Source organism: Cebus imitator, unplaced genomic scaffold, assembly GCF_001604975.1.
Source record: "Cebus imitator isolate Cc_AM_T3 unplaced genomic scaffold, Cebus_imitator-1.0 Scaffold227, whole genome shotgun sequence".
Classification (NCBI taxonomy): Eukaryota; Metazoa; Chordata; class Mammalia; order Primates; family Cebidae; genus Cebus; species Cebus imitator.
The window spans coordinates 627,871-647,497 of NW_016107542.1; the positions used below are offsets into that span (position 1 = coordinate 627,871).

General features: G+C 40.5%; 1 protein-coding gene and 2 non-coding genes across 11 annotated transcripts in view; 2 read left to right on the forward strand and 1 right to left on the reverse strand.

Moving 5' to 3' along the window:
• Positions 1-19,627, forward strand: part of SMARCA2 (SWI/SNF related, matrix associated, actin dependent regulator of chromatin, subfamily a, member 2) — a 180,284-nt gene that overhangs the window by 146,318 nt on the left and 14,339 nt on the right. For 5 of the 9 annotated variants that reach the window (XM_017496952.2, XM_037727292.1, XM_017496954.2 and 2 more), the window contains exon 28: positions 3,391-3,608. In XM_017496952.2, coding sequence (XP_017352441.1) covers positions 3,391-3,608 — 218 coding nt within the window. Of the gene's footprint in view, positions 1-177; positions 316-1,434; positions 1,628-3,390; positions 3,609-19,627 lie in introns of those variants that run through there. The other 4 variants (XM_017496960.2, XM_017496957.2, XM_017496959.2 and 1 more) reach the window with 4 other exon arrangements.
• On the reverse strand, positions 4,477-4,665 carry LOC119466774. Its single transcript, XR_005195241.1, has one exon. It is a non-coding gene; the product is annotated as a U2 spliceosomal RNA (small nuclear RNA).
• LOC119466778 lies at positions 18,091-18,152 on the forward strand. Its single transcript, XR_005195244.1, has one exon. It is a non-coding gene; the product is annotated as a U7 small nuclear RNA (small nuclear RNA).

A 19,627-nucleotide genomic window follows, 5' to 3' on the forward strand; every position in this document is an offset into this window, starting at 1 on the left:
TTTTTTTTTTTTTTTTTTTTTTTTCGTGACATCCGGAGCCAAATGGGTGCAGTGTGCCTTTAAGAAAAGAGGTGCCTCACTAAACTTCGCTGTAGTTGTGTTTCACCGTTTCGGTAGGAAAGGAAAGTGTTAATTTCTTATTTGTACACTTTTTTTCCCCGACTTCCTTCCTATTCACTTCATTAAATCTAGAGGCAGTTCAGCATGGGAGCCGTCTGTATGTTGAATTAGGGCTCGCACTCTTGCGCAACACGTCACCAGTCGGAAACTGGGGGTTTGCTTCTGTGATTTATTTCATTATTGTGCTGGTAAAAGGTTTGGAAGGGAATTCTTTTTGGGGGTAGTACTTTAGTATTGTGTAGCAAGTTTTGGGGTTTTTTTTTGTGTGCCCCCCCAACCCCCAGCGCTGAGTTTGAGTCAGTTGAGCCAGTTTAATAAATAATTTTTAGAAATAAAAGAACAGTTTAAAATCTCCATGAATAATTTTACTTACATGTAGGAGTAATCTTACTCCACTCTTTATGTGCGAAAAGCATTGGGAAGTATTTAGTGAATTGATTTCCATTAGAAAAAGACCCTTAGAAATCACAGAACATAAAGCACTGCATATGGATGTGTTTGGGGTCTTTGGGGAGGAGGGAAGATGTTTTGTAGCTCTCTGCATTCCTGCATAAAACCTTAGTTTAAGGGGAATAATGGTCAGTACTTTGTGTGTTTCCTTGTAATTCCAGAACCTAAATTTAATAAGAATCTGCACGTATTAGCAATTGTAATAAAAATTGTTTCAGTTGTTCTGTTTGCAATTTAATTTCTTTTCGCTTCTTAGCTGCTCACAGATTTAGAGATTTAAAAGTCCAAATATCACAAGCTTATGCTTTTTCCTTCTTTTCAAAATTAAGGGGGGCGAGAGTAGAAGTATCCTTTCACAACTCCCCCCAACTTCATTTATCCCACTGGAAAGAAAAACAATGAAAAATTTTACAGCATGAAACTGAAAGTGAAGTGTCACAGTTGTTCTGGATTTTCTTTAAAGAGAAGAATAACATATTGTATTAAAATATTTGCAGCTTAGAACATGTACATTGCTTTTATTTACATGCATTTAATTTTTTAAAAAATTGTCTTCTATTTTAAAAATCATTTAGACTGCTCCAAACCATGCAGCTATTTTTTAAAAAAATAACGTTTAAAATACCAAAAAAGCAGACCTGTTTTAATTTTTTTAAATAAATTTGAATATTAATTTGTTTTTTTACTGGCTTAATTGTTAAAATGCAAGCAAGAATCAGAAACCACCTGAGCTAAAACCTCTAATTCTGCTGCCTGGAATAATAAGGGGAAAAAAAATATGATAAGTAGTTGTCAATATTAAAACAGGCTGAAGGAGGAAGCCTTCGGGCCTTGTAGTAGGTAGAATGAAACAGCAGATTTGAGTATCCACAATCCTTTCAGTATTAAATTTTCAGTAAAATAAAATTACTTGTATATGAAAACATAGCCTTTCCCCAGCTCTCTTTTTTTTCCTGATCAGCTGATGAAGAGACTAGCAGCTCGCTGCTTTGCTGGCTTGTTAATTTTATCCCCACTAACTGTGATTTCCGATAGCCGGCCTGCTGATAGTGGTAAGGTAAATATCCTTTTTCGTTGCCGTCTTGAAGATTCAGTAGAACTACATCCCAGGCATGTGTAGGTGTGTAACACATCAAAAGCCGGTGTTCTCCGTATTTCTGTGTGCAACTGGGTGCTTGAGGAGAGCAGTACCATTAACTGTTGACAGCCTTGCATGCTGTATTTATTATTAGCATGTTCAGCCTCCAAGATATGCGGGACAATTTCCTTTTCTTAATCTTCGCTTAGCTGCAGTGTGTTTAGCTGTATAGTGGGTGTCCTGCTTTTAGGCAAATGAATATTAATGCAATAATGTGGAGCTTTTTTTTTTCCTTTTCATTTTTCCTCATAACTCATCAGATCTCGCCTCCTTCATAGTGGTTATCTGAACACTGTAGGATCGTGATGGAAATTGTCTTTTGATTATTAAGGCCTAGGCTCAGACTGTCCCTTAGGAATCTGTCTGTGTGCATGTTGCTTCTATGGATTTGCACATTGGAGGATGCATAGAAAACATATTTTTTTAAAATCTCACTGGCATTTTTAAGATGCCAGGTTGTTTTGTGTTCTGCACCAGGTTTTCTTGACAAAACCTTTCTTTTTCAGGAGGCATTGTACATAAGTGAAAGAAATTATGTCTGAGCTGTAATCACTCTTTATATTGATTGTTATACTCACATGATCATAAATATTAGCCATGTTTGGTGCTGTGGAGAAATGAAGGTAATTGCCTTATGATTAGAGCTCTTTCAGCTACGAGAAAGGATTGATTATCATTTGCATACTGGAGGCAATATTGAGAGGCAGGAGGAACAAATAACAACATTAGTTATTTTGTGTGAGAGAGCAATCTCAAAATGTAAAGATTTTTTTTAGAAAATTTCTTTTCTATGTTCAGATTTTATGTTGTTCTTTGTTTTTTTCCTTTGCAGTATTTTTCCCTTTTATTTTTCTTCTTTTGAGTTTTGAGATTTACCAGGAAAAAAAAAAAAGTTTAAACTTCTGGGTCTGTCACATGGATCTTCTAGCCCTTTATGAACAGGTTTCTTTTATACCTGGTTGTTTTTATAGCTATTTTATTATCTCTCTGCATTAGTGCTGCTGGCTCTGGTTTAAAGCAAGCATTTGCAGGTAATTGGAAAAAAGTGTTTATTGTTTGTGAGTGTGTGTGTTCCTTATCGGATGATTTAAGTACGTTTACGAAAGAATGTGGCTTTGTACTTTCCCGTTTCCTTGTTTACTAATTGCTACATTAGAACAAAAATCTAGATGGAATTTTGATTTATGTTGTTAATCATGAATAAATTGATGCAAAACCTCAAGAAAAGGTCAAAGCTTATATGATCTGTGGATGCATTGTTAGGACTTTTTTTTTTTCATAACCCACCCCTTGTTTTGTTTACCTTTTCCTTCCCTTACAGTAATGAGAAAATTAGGGTCTTGTTCTTAAACTGAGCTAAAATTTCATCTGGATTCAGTTACCATCAAACACTTGAGTTTATAGACCTTTTAATATTTGTCATATTCTTCTTTACTGTGAGTGTTTTGGGCCTTCAGTGTGTTTTGCTCATGAAACAGACCCGCGTTAAAGATGCATTTATCCAATATGGTAGCATTCCTTTTTTCTTCTTCCTGCACTGATTACTGTTAACTTTTACTTTTTTTTTGTTAATTTCTTTCATTTTATTCTAACTGTTGAAGCTATATACAAATATGCACATACTTTTTTTGTCTTGGTTATTTTCTCGTCTTGAATTTTTTTCCTTTCTTTCCAATGAACAGGCCATTGAAGACGGCAATTTGGAGGAAATGGAAGAGGAAGTACGGCTTAAGAAGCGAAAAAGACGAAGAAATGTGGATAAAGATCCTGCGAAGGAGGATGTGGAAAAGGCTAAGAAGAGAAGAGGCCGCCCTCCTGCTGAGAAATTGTCACCCAATCCCCCCAAACTGACAAAGCAGATGAATGCGATCATCGATACTGTGATAAACTACAAAGACAGGTGAGTGTTTGGTCCCTTCACGTTGATCACTTCTCACCAAGATGCTGAGTGGCACTACCTAAGGAGCAGGCGTTGTTAGGTTATACACTTGCGTTTTATTGAGGTTCTTTCTTAGTTTGTGTTCGATAGCTTTCTCTCTTTGTACCATGTTTAAAATGGCCACTGTTGGTATTTTGTATGATGTTTCACCATGTATCGTTTAAGATAACTGACAATTTAGTTTGGATTACAAAATTTTTTAAAAAAAATCTAAATTAGAGAAGGATTTTTAAGGACCTCTGAAATACCATCTGAAAATGAAGATATTTCAGATGAAAGGGATTGGGATGATGGAGTGAAATTATTTTTCTGAGTTGAATTGTTAGCGAAAGATGAATTCTAATATATTTAAGGTAAATATTTCATGTTAAGATTGTTTAAAGCCAAACAGATGCTTCATAGGAAACAGTTTCTTCTTTCCTTCTAACACCTGAATTACTGAGCTCTTGTTTGAGTTCTCTCTTTCTTCCTAATACTACACAGTCAGCATGGTCTTTAAGCAAATTTACCTTTTTCTTGCAACTTTTGGATATGGACTTTGAGAAAGTTCTGCTAGACGCTCCTCCCAGGCCATTTTAAACAATGAATAATTATTTGAAAACCAAAGACAGGTTATGGTGTCGGTCAGACTCATGCAGTAGATGAACTAGTTAGGCTGCATTTGGCTAGTTGACTTGGTTTCCACTTGATTATCATGTGGTGATGTTTTCGTTTGAAGTTGGCTTCTCGTTTTAGTTGAAAAATTGACAGGAAACAGACATGTTCACTCTCTCAGTTGCATAGTAGTATTAATCAGTTTTTAATTACCAATTAAAAAATTTTTTTCTAAAGGGGGTGTGTCATTCCTGGAGGTACTGCAGTACCAGGTCGGTGTGTGGCGTGGACAGAGCAAGCTCCTGTTTTAGCTCCCTGCTTCCAAAATCCGTTTAGCATACTGTCCTTGTTAGAGGAGGAATTAGATATTAGCTTGTAACAACAGGTATTACACTTGATCTCAGCCAAATGGCTGAGAAGCAGTTACCAGAAATGTTTGACATTAACTAGTATTGTTCTGTACACCTGTAAGTGTTTAACCTGAATAACTAAGTTGTGTTTTTAGTTTTTCATTATGGCCTTGCTGAATACATCATAGCAGGAAGGGAAAAATAATTAGAAAGATTATGTAGTATAAAAAGCAAGAAACTTTCCATTGTGGGGTTTTGCTTTTAAGTCTTCTTTATCTGTAAGGGGGAAAGAGGAGTAGGTGGAGATGTTTGTGAAAAGGCCAGAATTTCTTGCTCCGTTTTGCCCACGAGGTCTCTCAGATTTTGTGCTTACTGTTTTCCTTTTTTCAAAATAAATAAATAAGTAAGTGCATCCCCTTGATAGCTTCTGAAGTGGCTACAAAGGGCAACCCCATTCTCTTGGGTTTGGACCAGCTGTTCATTAATGAAGGGGAACGACAGCAATTCAGGAAGGAGATTTTGACCACAAGTTCATTCTTTGTCTAGAGTGAACATGAAAAATTCCTTGTAAACCATGAATCAGTAACTCTCACGTTTCTATTCACCCCCTAGCTCCCCTTGTATATTTGCCATAGAAAGGGATGGTATTCTAGAAGCCAGCTTGGATTATTATGCCTGATTTTCTCAGTCCCTGGTTTAAAGCAAAATAGTACTAAGTAGAGAGCATCACTCTGCATATACATCAAACTTTTTTGCCTTTGTCTCAGGAGAGTGTAACATGTGTTTTTCCGACCAGATGTGCTGTGACATGTGACAGCCATTTTATTCGTTACTTGCTGAGTGTGTCGAGGGCTGTAGTAACAATGAGAAAGGCCAGGAAAACCCTTGGAGGTTTGGAAGCTAGGCCTTTTATTCTAAGGCGATGTCTGTGTCTTTCCTTAGGGAGATAAAAGAAGTCAACAGGTGGACTACAACCAACAGATTTATTTGGTTTTATGTTGTTTTTTTTGAGGGGTAGGGGTAGGGGCAGCAAATACATGAACTTGGAGAGATTTTTTTGCAAACAGGCCCTCCCATCCCCCATCCTTTTGAAAAACCTGAAACTCTGGCAGCGCTTTGCCCAGCTCTCCCTAAGGTGGTAGTCAGAAGGCATGAGGAAGTGGCCGCCTTTCACTGGCAGCATCATGCTGTATCTAGGTTGCTGCAATCCCCATCACTCCCTATCATCTCTTCACCATGGAATGAGTCACCATTTACCATCATGCCTTTTACACCTGGCCCACTTCGTTCATTGGTATTACCTGCTAGCTCCATAGCCTTTGAGTTTATGACTTCCTGGTGTGCGTGGCTATGGGCTGACCACTTTCCTAGAAACCATCCAAAAATACAGAGTCGTAGGAGGCTTTATGCCTTAAACCTCAGCTGAGCATTGCACAGTGGTTTAGAGTACAGACTCTTGTCCTGATTTAACCACCTGCTTTTGACTCTGGCATTCACTAGCTATGGGACAGTTGAGTAATTTACTTAATCTTTCTGTACCTCAGTTTCCTCATCCAAAAAAATGGGAGTCATTACTTTGTCTGCATCTAGAGTCCTTATGGGTCATCAAGGGGTTAATATAAATCAGGTTCTTTGAACAGTTTGATTATTAATAATCAGCCTTTCAGACTTTGAGGCTAATCAGGCAGGTGAAGGGATCTCAGAGCACCAGAAAGAAAGTGTCCTTGCTGATGCTGGTTTCCATGGTTTTATTTCTAGAAACAGAAAACACAGTTTCAGTGTGACTGGTTATTGAGTATGTCTTTAATTGTACTGCAAGTAAAGGATATTTAAATATTTCAGCATGCGGATATTGAGTCGTTTCTTCTTTTTCACTTTTCCATGTTTTATTTACTTACTTTACTTAATATTCCTTAAAAAGTGTCCTGGTAAGACACATTCTATTAGCTCCCACATTTAGATGCTTTCTGGGGAGTATGTTCTAAATTTCCCACCACTGAATGTTTCATATACATTTCATGTTGGTAATCCTCTAGAAAAAGCACTAACTATTTATATTTTGTATTTCTCTTTAACTTGGTACTCAAGTAGGAGGCACTCAAATTAGGAGAGCCTTAATTAGATACAGTATCATATTTTTGGTTGGTTTTAGAAATTGCGGCTGGGAGATGTACATTTCACTGTGTTGAGATTTTTGCACCACTAAAGTCAAAATAGTAACTCAACCTACCTGTGAAAGAAATACCACCTCTGCTAACCTGCCTCCCATCACTTTGGTCAAATGTTAGGGCTTTGACAGTCATGTAGATTAGCAGCATATTAAATAAGAACCACCATTTATATTTAACTAATATATAAGAAGAATAAATCAGCTCTCATGAGACAGTTGTTTAAAAGTTCATGCATGATGCTGGGGAAGATGTGTATAGATATTTTCATAAAGAACTAAGATCATTTATGTGTGTATTTATTGCTTTTTAGTCAGTGATACGACTTGTTTTTTTAAAAGGAGGGTACTTTAAAAAATCTGTCTCCGAAGAGCCAGATATTGTGTGATTCATAAATGTAAAATCCTTCTGCAGTAACTAACTGCTATTCAGAGGTAGTACTGGTCTGCTGCTACTGGCCCCCATCATTTTATTTCCACAAATAGAAAAAACTTTGTATCAAGTAATATTAGAAGGCTTTGTTTTGACTTGTTAGGCGTGCTTTGTTTTCTGCTTATTTAGAAGCTTTAAAAAAATCATATTCTCAGTTTATGTAATGTTTAACCTAAGACTGTTCTTTGAGAAGGGATTCATCCTATTTGCATTTGTACCCTTGAAAATTGCCTCTGGGATAAGATGTAGAGTAAGATGGTGAAGAGTAGAGTCCATGGAGCTATTCCAACTCTAGAGACAGAGTGTGTAGTTACTTGAATAAAGAAGAGAGAGAGATTCCTAGAGACATTCTTAAAGTTGGAAGGGCTGTTTAGCTCTGCCTGGTCCAACTTCCCACAACACAGATAAGTCCCCCTGCACTACCTGTGGCATGTGGTCATTCATCTCCACGTGGACACCCGGTGTGAACTGCCTGCTTCAGAGCAGTTCTTGACACTGAAGGACAGTTCTAAACACACAGCCGTTTCCTACCTTAAAAGGGATGCAGCCCTCTGACAGCTATTTGTTCTACTTGGAACCTCGGAGAACAAATGTGCTGTCATTCTGAGAAATATACTTTAAAATGTATCAACAAGCATGTCTACCTCAGGACATTCTTCTGGTTGGAACACTTCACTTTGCTCTCTGACTGATGCCTAGACATTGGCCACATTCCACTCTCCTAGTGTCCCATTTAAAACATGGGGCCCAGAACTTCAATGGGGTATTCTGATAGCTAATTGTGGGGTGGTTAGCTTCCTTATTGTGGACACCAGAATTCTTTTAACAACTCAAGAGCGTGTTTACTTTTTCCAGCAACCTTGACACAGAGTTAACTCATCGAATGTGTGACTTGTTGAAATAAACCTCACTCCCACCCCAAAACACACATACACATCTGATCTCACATGAATGCTGCCAAGGTTAGCTTTCAATTGAGCATAATTTTTTTGAGCCTATACCTGCTGATTGTATTTGTATCCCTGTGTAGTGCCAGCCTTATTACTTTTCGTCTGATCATCCTTGCATGTTGCTGTACCTCTAAATTTTTATCTTTTTAAAAATTAATGTTCACATATCTAAGTTTTTGTCATCCAAAGATTTGATATAAGCTATTGCTTAGAAGCTTACATAAGGCAAAGGACAGGTCTCTGTGACATACCTCTGAAAACCACTTCAGGTTGATGTGAATATATTAACCAGTAATCCTTAAGGTTGCTTACCCATCAATGAACTCATATAGCCATGCTCTCACGTCACCCCTATTTACCTTTTCTCAGCGTTATCAAGAAAGGCTAAAACCATGATACACCATGGCTATAGCCTTTCCAATCTATCAACCTAGAAACCCTGAGGAAAAAGTGAAATGAGGTTAGCTTGCCACGGCGTTCTCTAAAACACCTCCTGCTGGCACTTAATGATGTTATTTATCTTTTCTAAATAGCCCTGTGGCATCTGAATAATTTCTTCTAAACTTTTACAGAGGGCCAGTATCAAGCATAACAGTCTCAAGTTTTGTTTCTCATATTGAAATTGGGACATTTGCTTATCTCTAGTCTTCTGATGCCATTTCTATGCTCTGTGCTTTCCTAAATGTTATTAGCAGAAGCAATCTACATGCTTTTCCAGGATGTAATTAGTTTGCAACTGGACACTTGAACTTATTTGAAGTGGCTTGATAGGCTCTTTCTATCAACTCTTCTATCAGGAGCTTTTGTTCACCATTTATTATGCCTTGCTTTTCAAATCTGAGCATTGTTCTCATTCCTGAAGAAACTGGAAACAGAAAGTAGGGTGTCATCACCTCCTCCCTCTCTTATCAATTGTTTGAAGACAGTTCTTTCAGAAGCAGTCCACAGGAGGACTAGCCCTGCTGTCTGTAAAAGGGTTTGGACATCAGGTCTCGCCTTGAAGACGGAAGCATCAAAGCGGTGGAGTAGGCAGAGCTCCTCCTGACCTCTTCCTGACCAGGCAGATATCTGGTCCCCCTCTGCCTCTGCCTGGTCAGTGCCTGGTCAGTTCAGTTGGTGAACACAGCTGTGGTGCCTGGTGGGGTGGCAGCCACGTGGCTCCTGCCTCCCTGACACTCATCAGTCTCTGCTGTCTTCCCCCAGATGGGAGTGTGTTTTTCTTGCCCCTAAATTTAAGAAGCCTCGGTGGTATCTCTGGGAATTGTGGTAAGACTCAGCTTGTTCTGAATTTTTAGTTCTCACATTGGAGAAAATCATTCATTCTTTCTAGAAATTATTTCCTTCATTGTTTTCTTATTTCCAGCACTGTACTGTTGAATATAATTATAGGGTAAAAATTCCAGGTACTTACCTGACTAGCTCATCATGCAGTGGAAGAGATAGCTTTCCTATGGGATATTACTGAAGAGGGAACTGGCCTGGGGAATTCAGGGAAGTAGAGATCATATGAGCCCTATTATTTGAGGATACAGTGACATTACCTGGTACTTATAATCAATTTTGGACATTATAATAACATTTACCTGGGAAAATGAGCCAATGTTTTACTACATTATAGCACCTTCTAAGAATTTGGTAAACTACAAACCTGTGGACTAATTGTACTTAGTTCCTATACACACTGAAAAGTAATTTGTAGCATTTTTCTCATTTTGAGTACGGCTGAACTGCTTTGTTGAATCTACACATTCTCCGGAAGGGCTGGGCTCTTATTTAAAAATGTTGTAATCAACCCATTCTCCAGAAGGGCTTGGCTCTTATTTTAAAACATTGGTTTTTTCTGAGGCTTTATCTATCTACAAAGTTCTTTATTTGAAGTGCGTTAGGTATTTACTTTGTCGAAGGCTTTCCCACATTGATTATCATCTTAAGGCTTCATCAAACCAATGGATCTTTACACTGGTATTCATACTGTCTTTCTAAAATATGTTTTAGTAACATACATTTTAAACCAAACCCATGTCATTATGTAGTATTATTTTTTGTTGCTTTGTTTCAGGGTTTTAAAAATTGGTAATTTTTTCCCTAAGCCAATCAGATGGCTGACCTGCAGGGACTGTGTATCAGAATGATTTGAAATTATGCTGCTGGAATCTTTGGCTGTTCAGAACCCAGTGAGTTGTAATCTCTGTCAGTCTTAGATGACAGAGCACGCCTCACTTCTCTGAATTCTTCACAGTCTATTCTGTAAAGTGTCTCAGGCAGTACTTGTTGTTTCAGGCTTCCTTCCATCGCTTTTGCACATTCTGAGATGACGTGGCCTACTTAGGCTTCTGTGTCTCCTTAGTGAGCACCATCATTAGCCCAAGGTCCTAAATGTGAAATAATACACATATTCCCAATTCTGTGCCTTATTGCCGACACACAGCCAAATACAGAGTCTTCTCGGCACACTTCTAAGTGTCCCTGCAAGGCACCTGCTCATCTGCTTCCTCACACCCTGTCTTCCTGAGGCCCTTGTGCTGCTGGCCTGGCCTGGCACACTGCAGGGTGGACTGTGTGCCCTGCCTCCAGTCTCTTTCTGTCCTGCCTTCTTTCTGAGGCACCTAACTGGTCATGTCATATTGTAACTTTACAACTAACCACAGTGGCCCATTGCCTACCTGGTGAGGACCAGACTTCTAAGAATATTGTAAGAGAATGATATCTTCCACAATCTGAACCTTTGGATCTTCCCAACATTTTTTCCAATGCACCCATCCCAGCTCTCCTTATATTTCAGACATTCCAGATAATTTTGCATATTTCAAAGACAGCACCTGCACTTCCACCTCTCTGTTCATCAATTTATGGGTTTATGCTTTTCCTTCTCTGCAACACCCTGATCCCCCACCGATTTTAAAGCAGAATAGGGCAGTGACTCTGAGAAGGGATTTATACGTGGCCAGGCATAGGCTGTGAATGCCGAATGGTGCTGTCTACACCTGGAGGGAGATCTAGAGGGATAGATGGTCTGCCCAGGATCTGTGAAACCTGGCGGCTGCTTCCGTGCTGCCACACAAAGGGACACCAACATAGCAGTTTCAAAAATCCTCAACTGAAGAGGCTTCCCTAGAGGCTTGTAGAAGTGCCCAAGACCTCAGAGGGTGATTTATTTTCATTTCCCACGGAAGATCATGAATTCAGCTATCTATTGAAAAGGAATTGCGCTCTGGGAAGCAGAGCTGACTAGGTAAATGGTGTTCAGAACCCAAATTGGCTGGTGTTTGGAACACCCTCTATGTGCAGGCTACTGTAACAAAGCACTTTTTCCTGTTTAAGTTTTATAACTTTATGAGGTAAGTATTTTTCCCATTTTACAAATGAGGGGTAAACTCACAGTAGCCCTGCCCTCCCAAGATCACACACACCTCTAGCCAAACACAGGCATTTCTGTGTTTGACAGAAGTAGGAAAATCCCCAAGGGGTTAGGAAATTCATTTTCCTCCCATTTTGTGTTATTTTTTGGAATGAGGTTCCAAACATAACCACATGTAATCTTTCTAACAAGGCAGGTCGGTGAGGAGACTGAGGCTTGGCGAATAAAATGACTTAGGCCAGGTCACCCAGCCTAGGAAGAACGAGCCAGGCGGGGATGAGAACCCAGGTCTTCTGACTCTAGTGTTCTTTCTACTCTACCGCAGGTGTAACGTGGAGAAGTTGCCCAGTAATTCTCAGTTGGAAATAGAAGGAAACAGGTCAGGATCTGTCTCAGATTCCCCTGTCTCTAAATACAGATATCCCTCGGTACATGAAACAGATTGAACCATAGAATTGGCCTTTGGAAGCAAATTTCTTCAGTCACCTCCTGATCACCCCTACTTGGAGTGGGGGTTAGAGGCACAGATATTCTTAAACACCTGTCATGGCTTCTGAAGTTGTTTGTGCTGTATTTTAATCTGGCTGTGTCCATTCTGTACGTACACTTCTTACAAGAGTATTGGGTGCTACTAGAAAGCCCGCCCTACCTGCAGCATCTTAGAGATGGGTTTCTGTTGCTTCCCCCTCCCTTCCAGCGCAGCTTCTGTTGTATGTTCCTCGGGCCTCTTTAACTCTGTGCTGTCTTGGTTTAGAAGCTTAACGCAAAGCACCTGTAGTGACTTGATCTCCTGCGAGACATGAAGAAGCGTGCACGTTCACGCTGTGTCTGCATTCCGGAGTTGATCACGGCGTGTAGAGGGCAGTTGCTGAGTTGTCTCTTGTTTGCGTGATGGGTTGGGTTTCAGGGTGTGACTCTTGGGCCTCCCTGTTGTGTGTAGTCCCAAGCATCTGAAGCCAGTCTCCTTTAACCTCTGTGTGCCTTTGCTTCTGTTGTGTAGAAAGCAGAAATGGTGTTCTAGAGATGGCATGAACGTTAGATGACGCTGGTTGAGCTGGAGAGATGGATGCGCATGATATGCCAGTGCTAGGAGCTCTTATTAATATAAGATAGATAACATTTCTTTCTCCCTTTCAATCAAGCTGTCCTTAAAAAACATGTTGATACAGTGCTTTACCATCTATATTTCAATTCTTTCAGCTGACCCAATAACATCCTGCATTTTTTCCTCCAACGTAGGATCCAATCTAGGACTGGAGAGGGAGTCCTATATTTCAGAATGAACACAGATCACTGGTTGAGTCAGTTCTTCTTTACATAAGGAGATTAAAAACCAGGGGTGATTCGTACTTACCCATTTCTGTATGGAGATGAAACTGTTGGGCAACATTGTCAATTTTTGATATTTCTTATTGCAGTTCAGTAAATAATGACTAATCCTGGAAACCAGGCACATAAACGATAGTGTCTACTAAGGAACATCAGGAGTTTTGTTCTGTATTTGCCATGATGAGAAAGAACTCAGTCCAGATTCTGACTTGGAGATTGAAACAACGAATAGTTGAGTTTATAAGTTTGGGCAGTTTAAATAATGTACCAAGTTGAGTAAATACTTCCAGCCCTAAATGCCTAGAAAGGAGTCCTTATGGCTAAATGGCATGATGTAAGCTAAATGCCCAGCCCAGGAAATAGGGACAGGCACGAACTTTCCCTCTTTCCCCTCTTCCATGAAGATGGTGCTGTGACCATGAAAAGTAGATTAATAACTTTAAAGGCTATTTATTCCCAGTCCCTAGTGCCATGCCTGGGCTTTTTGAGGGGAGATGATATGACGGTTTATGATTAGGACCTAGATAAATTTATTTTCACTAAAGACGTATTTAAACTGCAGTTTCCAGAGGCGTAGCAAGGGGCTTGGCGTTTGCTTCCTCAGGGCTCTCTGGAGTTTGTCTTGTCCCTTGCTGTCCGTCACACACTTCCTTCTCCCATAAGCCTGAGCTGACAACATGGTGTTTGGAGATTGTATTATGATAAATTAACCCTTTCTTCAGAAGAGTTTTTAAAAAATCTTTTTTTCAGTGGTCAAAAGAGGCTCTTTGTATTATAAATAGAAAAAAATGAATAAAATGGAGATATTTAAAGCACATTTGGGGGCCGGGTGCGGTGGCTCACACCTGTAAAACCAGCACTTTGGGAGGCCAAGGCGGATGGATCACCTTAGGCCAGGAGTTTGAGACCAGCCTGGCCAACATGGTGAAACCCCATCTCTACTAAAAATACAAAAAATTAGCTGGGTTTGGTGGTGCGCGCCTGTAATCTCAGCTACTCTGGAGGCTGAGGCAGGAGAATCGCTTGAACCCAGGAGGCGGAAGTTGTGGTGAGCAGAGATCATGCTGTTGCACTCCAGCCTGGGCAACAGAGCAAGACTCCATATCATAAATAAATTTTTTTTTTAAAAAAAGCACAATTGGAAAGAGCTATGTCAACAAATAATACAGGTAGCTAGTATGAATGACGTATATGCACAGGGTGTGACGGGAAGGGATGGGGCAGGAGTGGAGAGTGCTTCTAACTGGCTGTGAGCAGAGTGGGAATTTCTCAGACTGGTGAAGGGAGGCTGGGTGGGAGGGGTGGAGCTTTTGTTGGTGTGTGTGGGAATGCGGGGCATAGCCACGGAGACATGGAAAGCAGGCCCACCTCTAGAGACCACATCATCTCAGTGTCATCAGCTCATTGGAGACAAGGAAAGATGGGAACAGCCTGGGTGAGACTGGAGAAGCCTCAGAGCAGATCCAGGAGGGCCTTGAACACCAAGCTGAGGAATTTTGATGTACTCTTTTAGGAGCAGGGTCTTGAGGTCAATCTGTAGTCATTTCAGTGACTGTTAGGAGCACTGTTTCAAGGAGACCAACGGAAGACACATCTGTGTTCTGGGCATGAGCGAGTAGTGACCAGTGTGTGATGTCTGTCATGTGGAAGAGGGGAGGCGACACCAGGCAGCCGAGATCAGCCCTGCAGTGCAAAAGTAGAGAGCCAAGAGAGGATCATGGGGACACAGTCAGATTTGTGTTCGGAAACGTCATTGATAGTGTGTGAAGGATGGGTTGAAAGAGGCATACGTTAGGAGAATGTGTCAGGTGGAGGAGGATAGTCTTTAAAATAACGAAGTGGCAGTAGGTAGGAAGACATGGAATAAATTCTCAGAGGTAGGACTGACAAGATTTAGGGGCAGTCTGGATGTGTGAGGAGAGGAGGAGGAGGAGGAGGAGGAGGAAGAGAACTCACATAGCTCTTGGATCTCTGCCCTGAGTGATCAGTGAACGGCAGTGCCGTTTACAGAAAGGCAGGTGGCAGGAAGGTTGGTACGTGAGAAGGCACTTGTATGTATGTGTGTGTGCACATGTGCATGTGAGTAGTTACCTGGCTCTGCACACTTCATCACAGGACAGCTGAATTCTCTTCTTGGCCATTAGCAGCCCTTGACGTTGTCATTATGTTGTTAGTATTGACTGCTCCTTCAGGACCAGCCAACAGGCTCTTGTAGGCAAAATTTATTTTTAGCATCAGACATCTTGTATTTCTTTAAATGAGGGCAAGAGGCTGTAATGATAGCTCTCAAGCCCAAGCACCTCTGCATTTAGTGGCTTTAATTTCATTATAGAGAAATTACCATAAAATAACAGTGTGACCAAGTAGATGCACTTTTAGGACATTATAGGTGTAGGTGAAGCACCTTTCTTCATTCATTCTGTTTCTGATAGTGTGGACCCAGCATCAAGCTTGACAGTTTTATTTTTATTTTTATTACGTTTATAGACTTGCATATGTTGATTGACAGTTTATCTTGCAGAGTAGCAGCCTCCTGAGGTCAGAGCCTCGTTGTCTGGTGCACGAGCATTTAGTGATGCTTCCCAGACTGAGCTCTTCCAACTCTAGCCTTCCTACTCCTTCTTGGAGATTCCCAGTACTAATTAGAGGCCCTGGGAAGTCTTGCTGTAAAGCCAGCTGTTTAACTGCTTAACCCAGCATTTCCCAAACTTACTTGACCAAAGAACCCCCATTTCACGGGACACTGTTACTAATCCACTAAGCTCGTGTTCTGTGGAGCACACTTTGGGAAATGCTCAGTTAGAGCCAAAATATTACATTTAATGCAAAGAGAATCTGCTCAGGGAGACGTGGACTCCAGTGCTTTATTTTGCCCTCATTACAAATATTGATACTTTACGTGTTTACTGAAACAGGCTGCTTTGACTCCTGGTGACTCGATACTTATTTATGGTGCTCGGCCAGTAATACCCACATACAGCAGGTGGGCAGCCCACAAATAAACTTAGTCCGTCTGTTTTCTGAGACACAGAATGCCTCCCCTAATCTTCCAGCATTAGCCTGGCCCTGAAGCCCCTCTTTCCAGGGTCTCTGCCTCTCAAGCTCCAGGCCAACACCAGCATAAAAGACCCCTCTCTGAAGGAAGGGAAGGAGGCTCAGCTGGAAATAACAAAATGGATTTTCTTACAGGGCTGACACACTGTTTTCCAAACCACTCTGTAAACGTTTTGATTAAAAATGGATTGCTCTGAGACATCACAGTTATTTGGATACATATATATGTCCTTGTATATTCATGGGGAAAAAAAATCTGTCTCATTCCTTTAGAATCATACCTAATATGTCTTCCTTGAGAATTTACTAAAATGGCTATTGTAGGAAAAAGCAGCCTTCCGGTGCCTGCCACGACCCTCCCATATAACAAAGCAACGTGTGGGACTTGGGCACAGATGGAGAGGCATTTGATTTTGTTTGTGTGCAGCAGCTTTGTGCTTTTTAATTTGGTCACAATTCAGCTAAAAGCTTTGATGCATTTTACCATTAAGAAATGGGGAGGCAAAGGCTGGGCACGCTGGCTAACATCTCTAATTCCCAGTACTGTGGGACGCTGAGGCAAGCGGATTGCTTGAGCTCAGGAGTTCAAGACCACCCTGGGCAACATGGCAAAACCCTGTGTCTACAAAAATACAAAAATTAGCTGAGTGTGGTGGCGTACCCCGGTAGTCCTGGCTACTTAGGGGGCTGAGATAGGAGCATCACCTAAGCCTGGGAGGTTGAGGCTACAGTGAGCCCTGACTGCGCCACTGTGGACCAGCCTGGGAGATAAAGTAAGACACTGTCTCTCCAGAACAGAAAAGAAATGGGGAGGCAGGAAAGGATCAAAGGACAGTATAGTCAGTGGAAGGGAATGTGGATTCTTACATTTTGAAAGACTGGCACACTTTGAGTCATGAACAGGTCTGAGTTCTACAAAGCAAGGTGGCAAAAACTGGAGAAATGGCTGGCTAAGGAAGCTGCAGGTCATCCAGTGTCTGTCTGTCATCAGTCAGGTGGGCAGTGGAGTCCTGTACCTGCTCCCTCTATTATGGAATGTCAAATTAGAAAAAGAGGGTCGGAAAGTAGCCATCTTAAGTCAGTATTTCCAGAAGTCAAGTGATAGCTGACAAATCTACTCAAAAACATTTTTCAAAATGCTTGTCCCTCCCTCACACACAAAAAAACGCCCTCTGGATCTCATGTCCTGTTTCAAGCACCTTTGCTTTGTAGTAATAAATGCAATGGGAGAATTCTAAAGAAATACACAGAAACAGAAGATTCTGATGGTTGCAACATATAACATATTAAAACTTTTATGTAATAATTGTTTGGCTTTATGTGATAGTTAAAAGTGCCAGTTGTTGAAATATGCTGTTGATGGTGACATAAATAAAAGTTGGGCTTGTGATCGGTAAACATCATTTCTTCAGAAAAATAGAGTTAGATTTTTGACTTACAGCATTTTCCAATGAAGGTAACCCAATTAAAGTGTTTGTTGGGACCTATTTTATTTATGGATAAAATGGTTCTGAGTTACATTCAACCATAACTCTTCGTTTTGGTGAATGAGAATACATTAATATTTTTCATTATGTTTCGACGTATCGTTCTAGTCCTTTTTCAATACCTTTTTTAAAACCTTGCTGAGGTTGTACTGTACTTACAATTCGATAGCCTGTGTTTTTTTTTTATGATGTAACAAGCATGTTTTCTTTAAAACACGTAATTTTAGACTCCCTTGCATTGTATTACTTGTCCTTTCCACAACTGTTAAATGTTTTGGCTGCTTCGAATTATTTTAAGGAATCCTGTAATAACCGTCTTCATGATTATCTGTTTCAGCCCAGAGTATATTACCAAAAGTAAAATCATTCATCAGAGTGTGATTGTTTTTAAGACTCTGGACAAAGTCTTGGTGCCTTATTGAGCTTGAGTGAACCTTTTCAGTCTCCTAACATGGAACTTTGTCTTGATAACTCAGGGACATGATTTATCTATAGTCCTTTATAACTGTTAGGGTGATTGTTGTTGTTGTTGTTGTTTTGTTGTTGAGATAAAGTCTGGGTCTGTTGACCAGGCTGGACCGCAATGGCATGATATCAGCTCAATGCAACCTCCACTTCCTGGGTTCAAGTGAGCCTCCCCGCTCAGCCTTCCAAGTAGCTTGACACTACAGGCACACACCATCATGCCTAAGTTTTGCAGTTTTTTATAGAGACGGGGTTTCCCTGTTGCAGCTCTTTTAGAATTTGTCTAGCAGGCTTTCCAGTTTTTGCCAGAAAGCCCCTCTCAAAAAAAAAAAAAAAAAAAGACAGAGCGTTTCTGCATGTTGCCCAGGCTGGTCGTGAATTCCTGAGCTCAAGTGATTAGCCTGCCTTAGCCTCCCACAGTGCCGGGATTACAGGCATGAGATACTGTGCCCTACCGTTGGGGTGATTTTAACAGCTACTAATTCCATGACCAAAAAACAAGTCTGCTCCCATCCGACCCTGTTTTGCTGTTGCTTCAAGAGTCTCGGTGATGATATTTCCATGCTTGTTAGGAATTATCACCAATCCATACTCAATAAGGCTGAGATGAGAGATCTCACTAGCAAATAATGGAATGCAGATGCTTTTAACACCTGCTTCATGACTGCCTCAGCTTTCTTCAGGCTCTCTTGATAAGAAGGGACAGTACTGTGGTTTAGTAAATTCTTCAATGATATGTACTAAACTTCATAGGAACCTGAACCTGAAAAGCAGCACACTTCACCTACTGCCCTGCAATGTTGACCCAATTTTTAAAGTTTTCTTCCCAAATGATTTTGCTACGTTCCTTTAGGATTGTGATAGCTTTTCTGTAAAATGCTTCCAACCTCGAGTGAGTATTCTAAATCATGACATTTTCTTACTGAGGCAAGACAGTCACATTTTTACCTTTATTAACTAATATCAACAAAATTTATTTTGGCTATGGTTAAGATTTCTTTCTCAGCAGTATCTATTAGGAATTCTGGTCAACAGCTCAGCTTGGGCAGGTGAAAAAGAAAAATAAACAAAAGGCCCTCAGAAAATATCAATTTTGGTTTGGTCCTGGAAAAAAAAAACCATTAAAAGATATAACCAGTATTCTAAACATAGTTTCTTAACTAGCATATCAGCCTTCAGCATGCCTCTAAGACGAAAATGTAATCAAAGCTAAAGCTGACATTTATGTGAAGTTTATAATGTATGGAGTCACCAGTTTAGTGTCATAGTATAGATGTGGAATTATTATTGCCTTTTGGTTTGTGGAGGTAATGAGAAAAAGATTCCCAGATGAAGCACAACAAATTAAATCTCAGTAATGTGTTTATATAAGCCATGTGTACAGGAGTTCAAACTGCCACTTGCACGGTGGCAGGTGGGGCTTTTCCATCTCGTGCTCTATGGTATCATGGCCACGTTGCTGTGTCTGTTCACTTCCATGTAGAGGAGAGGTAGTTGTCCAGCAGCACCTGTGAACTGTTAAGTCCAGTGAGTGCCTTTAAACTTGTATTTCAGGTTGTACCCCTCCCCCAGTTACCCCATATGTTATCAAAGCCATACATTCTAGTCTGAGGTAGATCATTAATGTAAAACCCATCTGATGTCACAGGCCATCAGTGGTCTTGGGGACCCCTCCCTCACTTTTGTCTGGGAAGTAGTGCACTTTCCAAGTAGCAATTTCTGTTTAGGCCTTCAATTATGTAAAATGACATAATGGAAAACACCTTGGGGTAGGATAAGGTTTTTAACAGAAA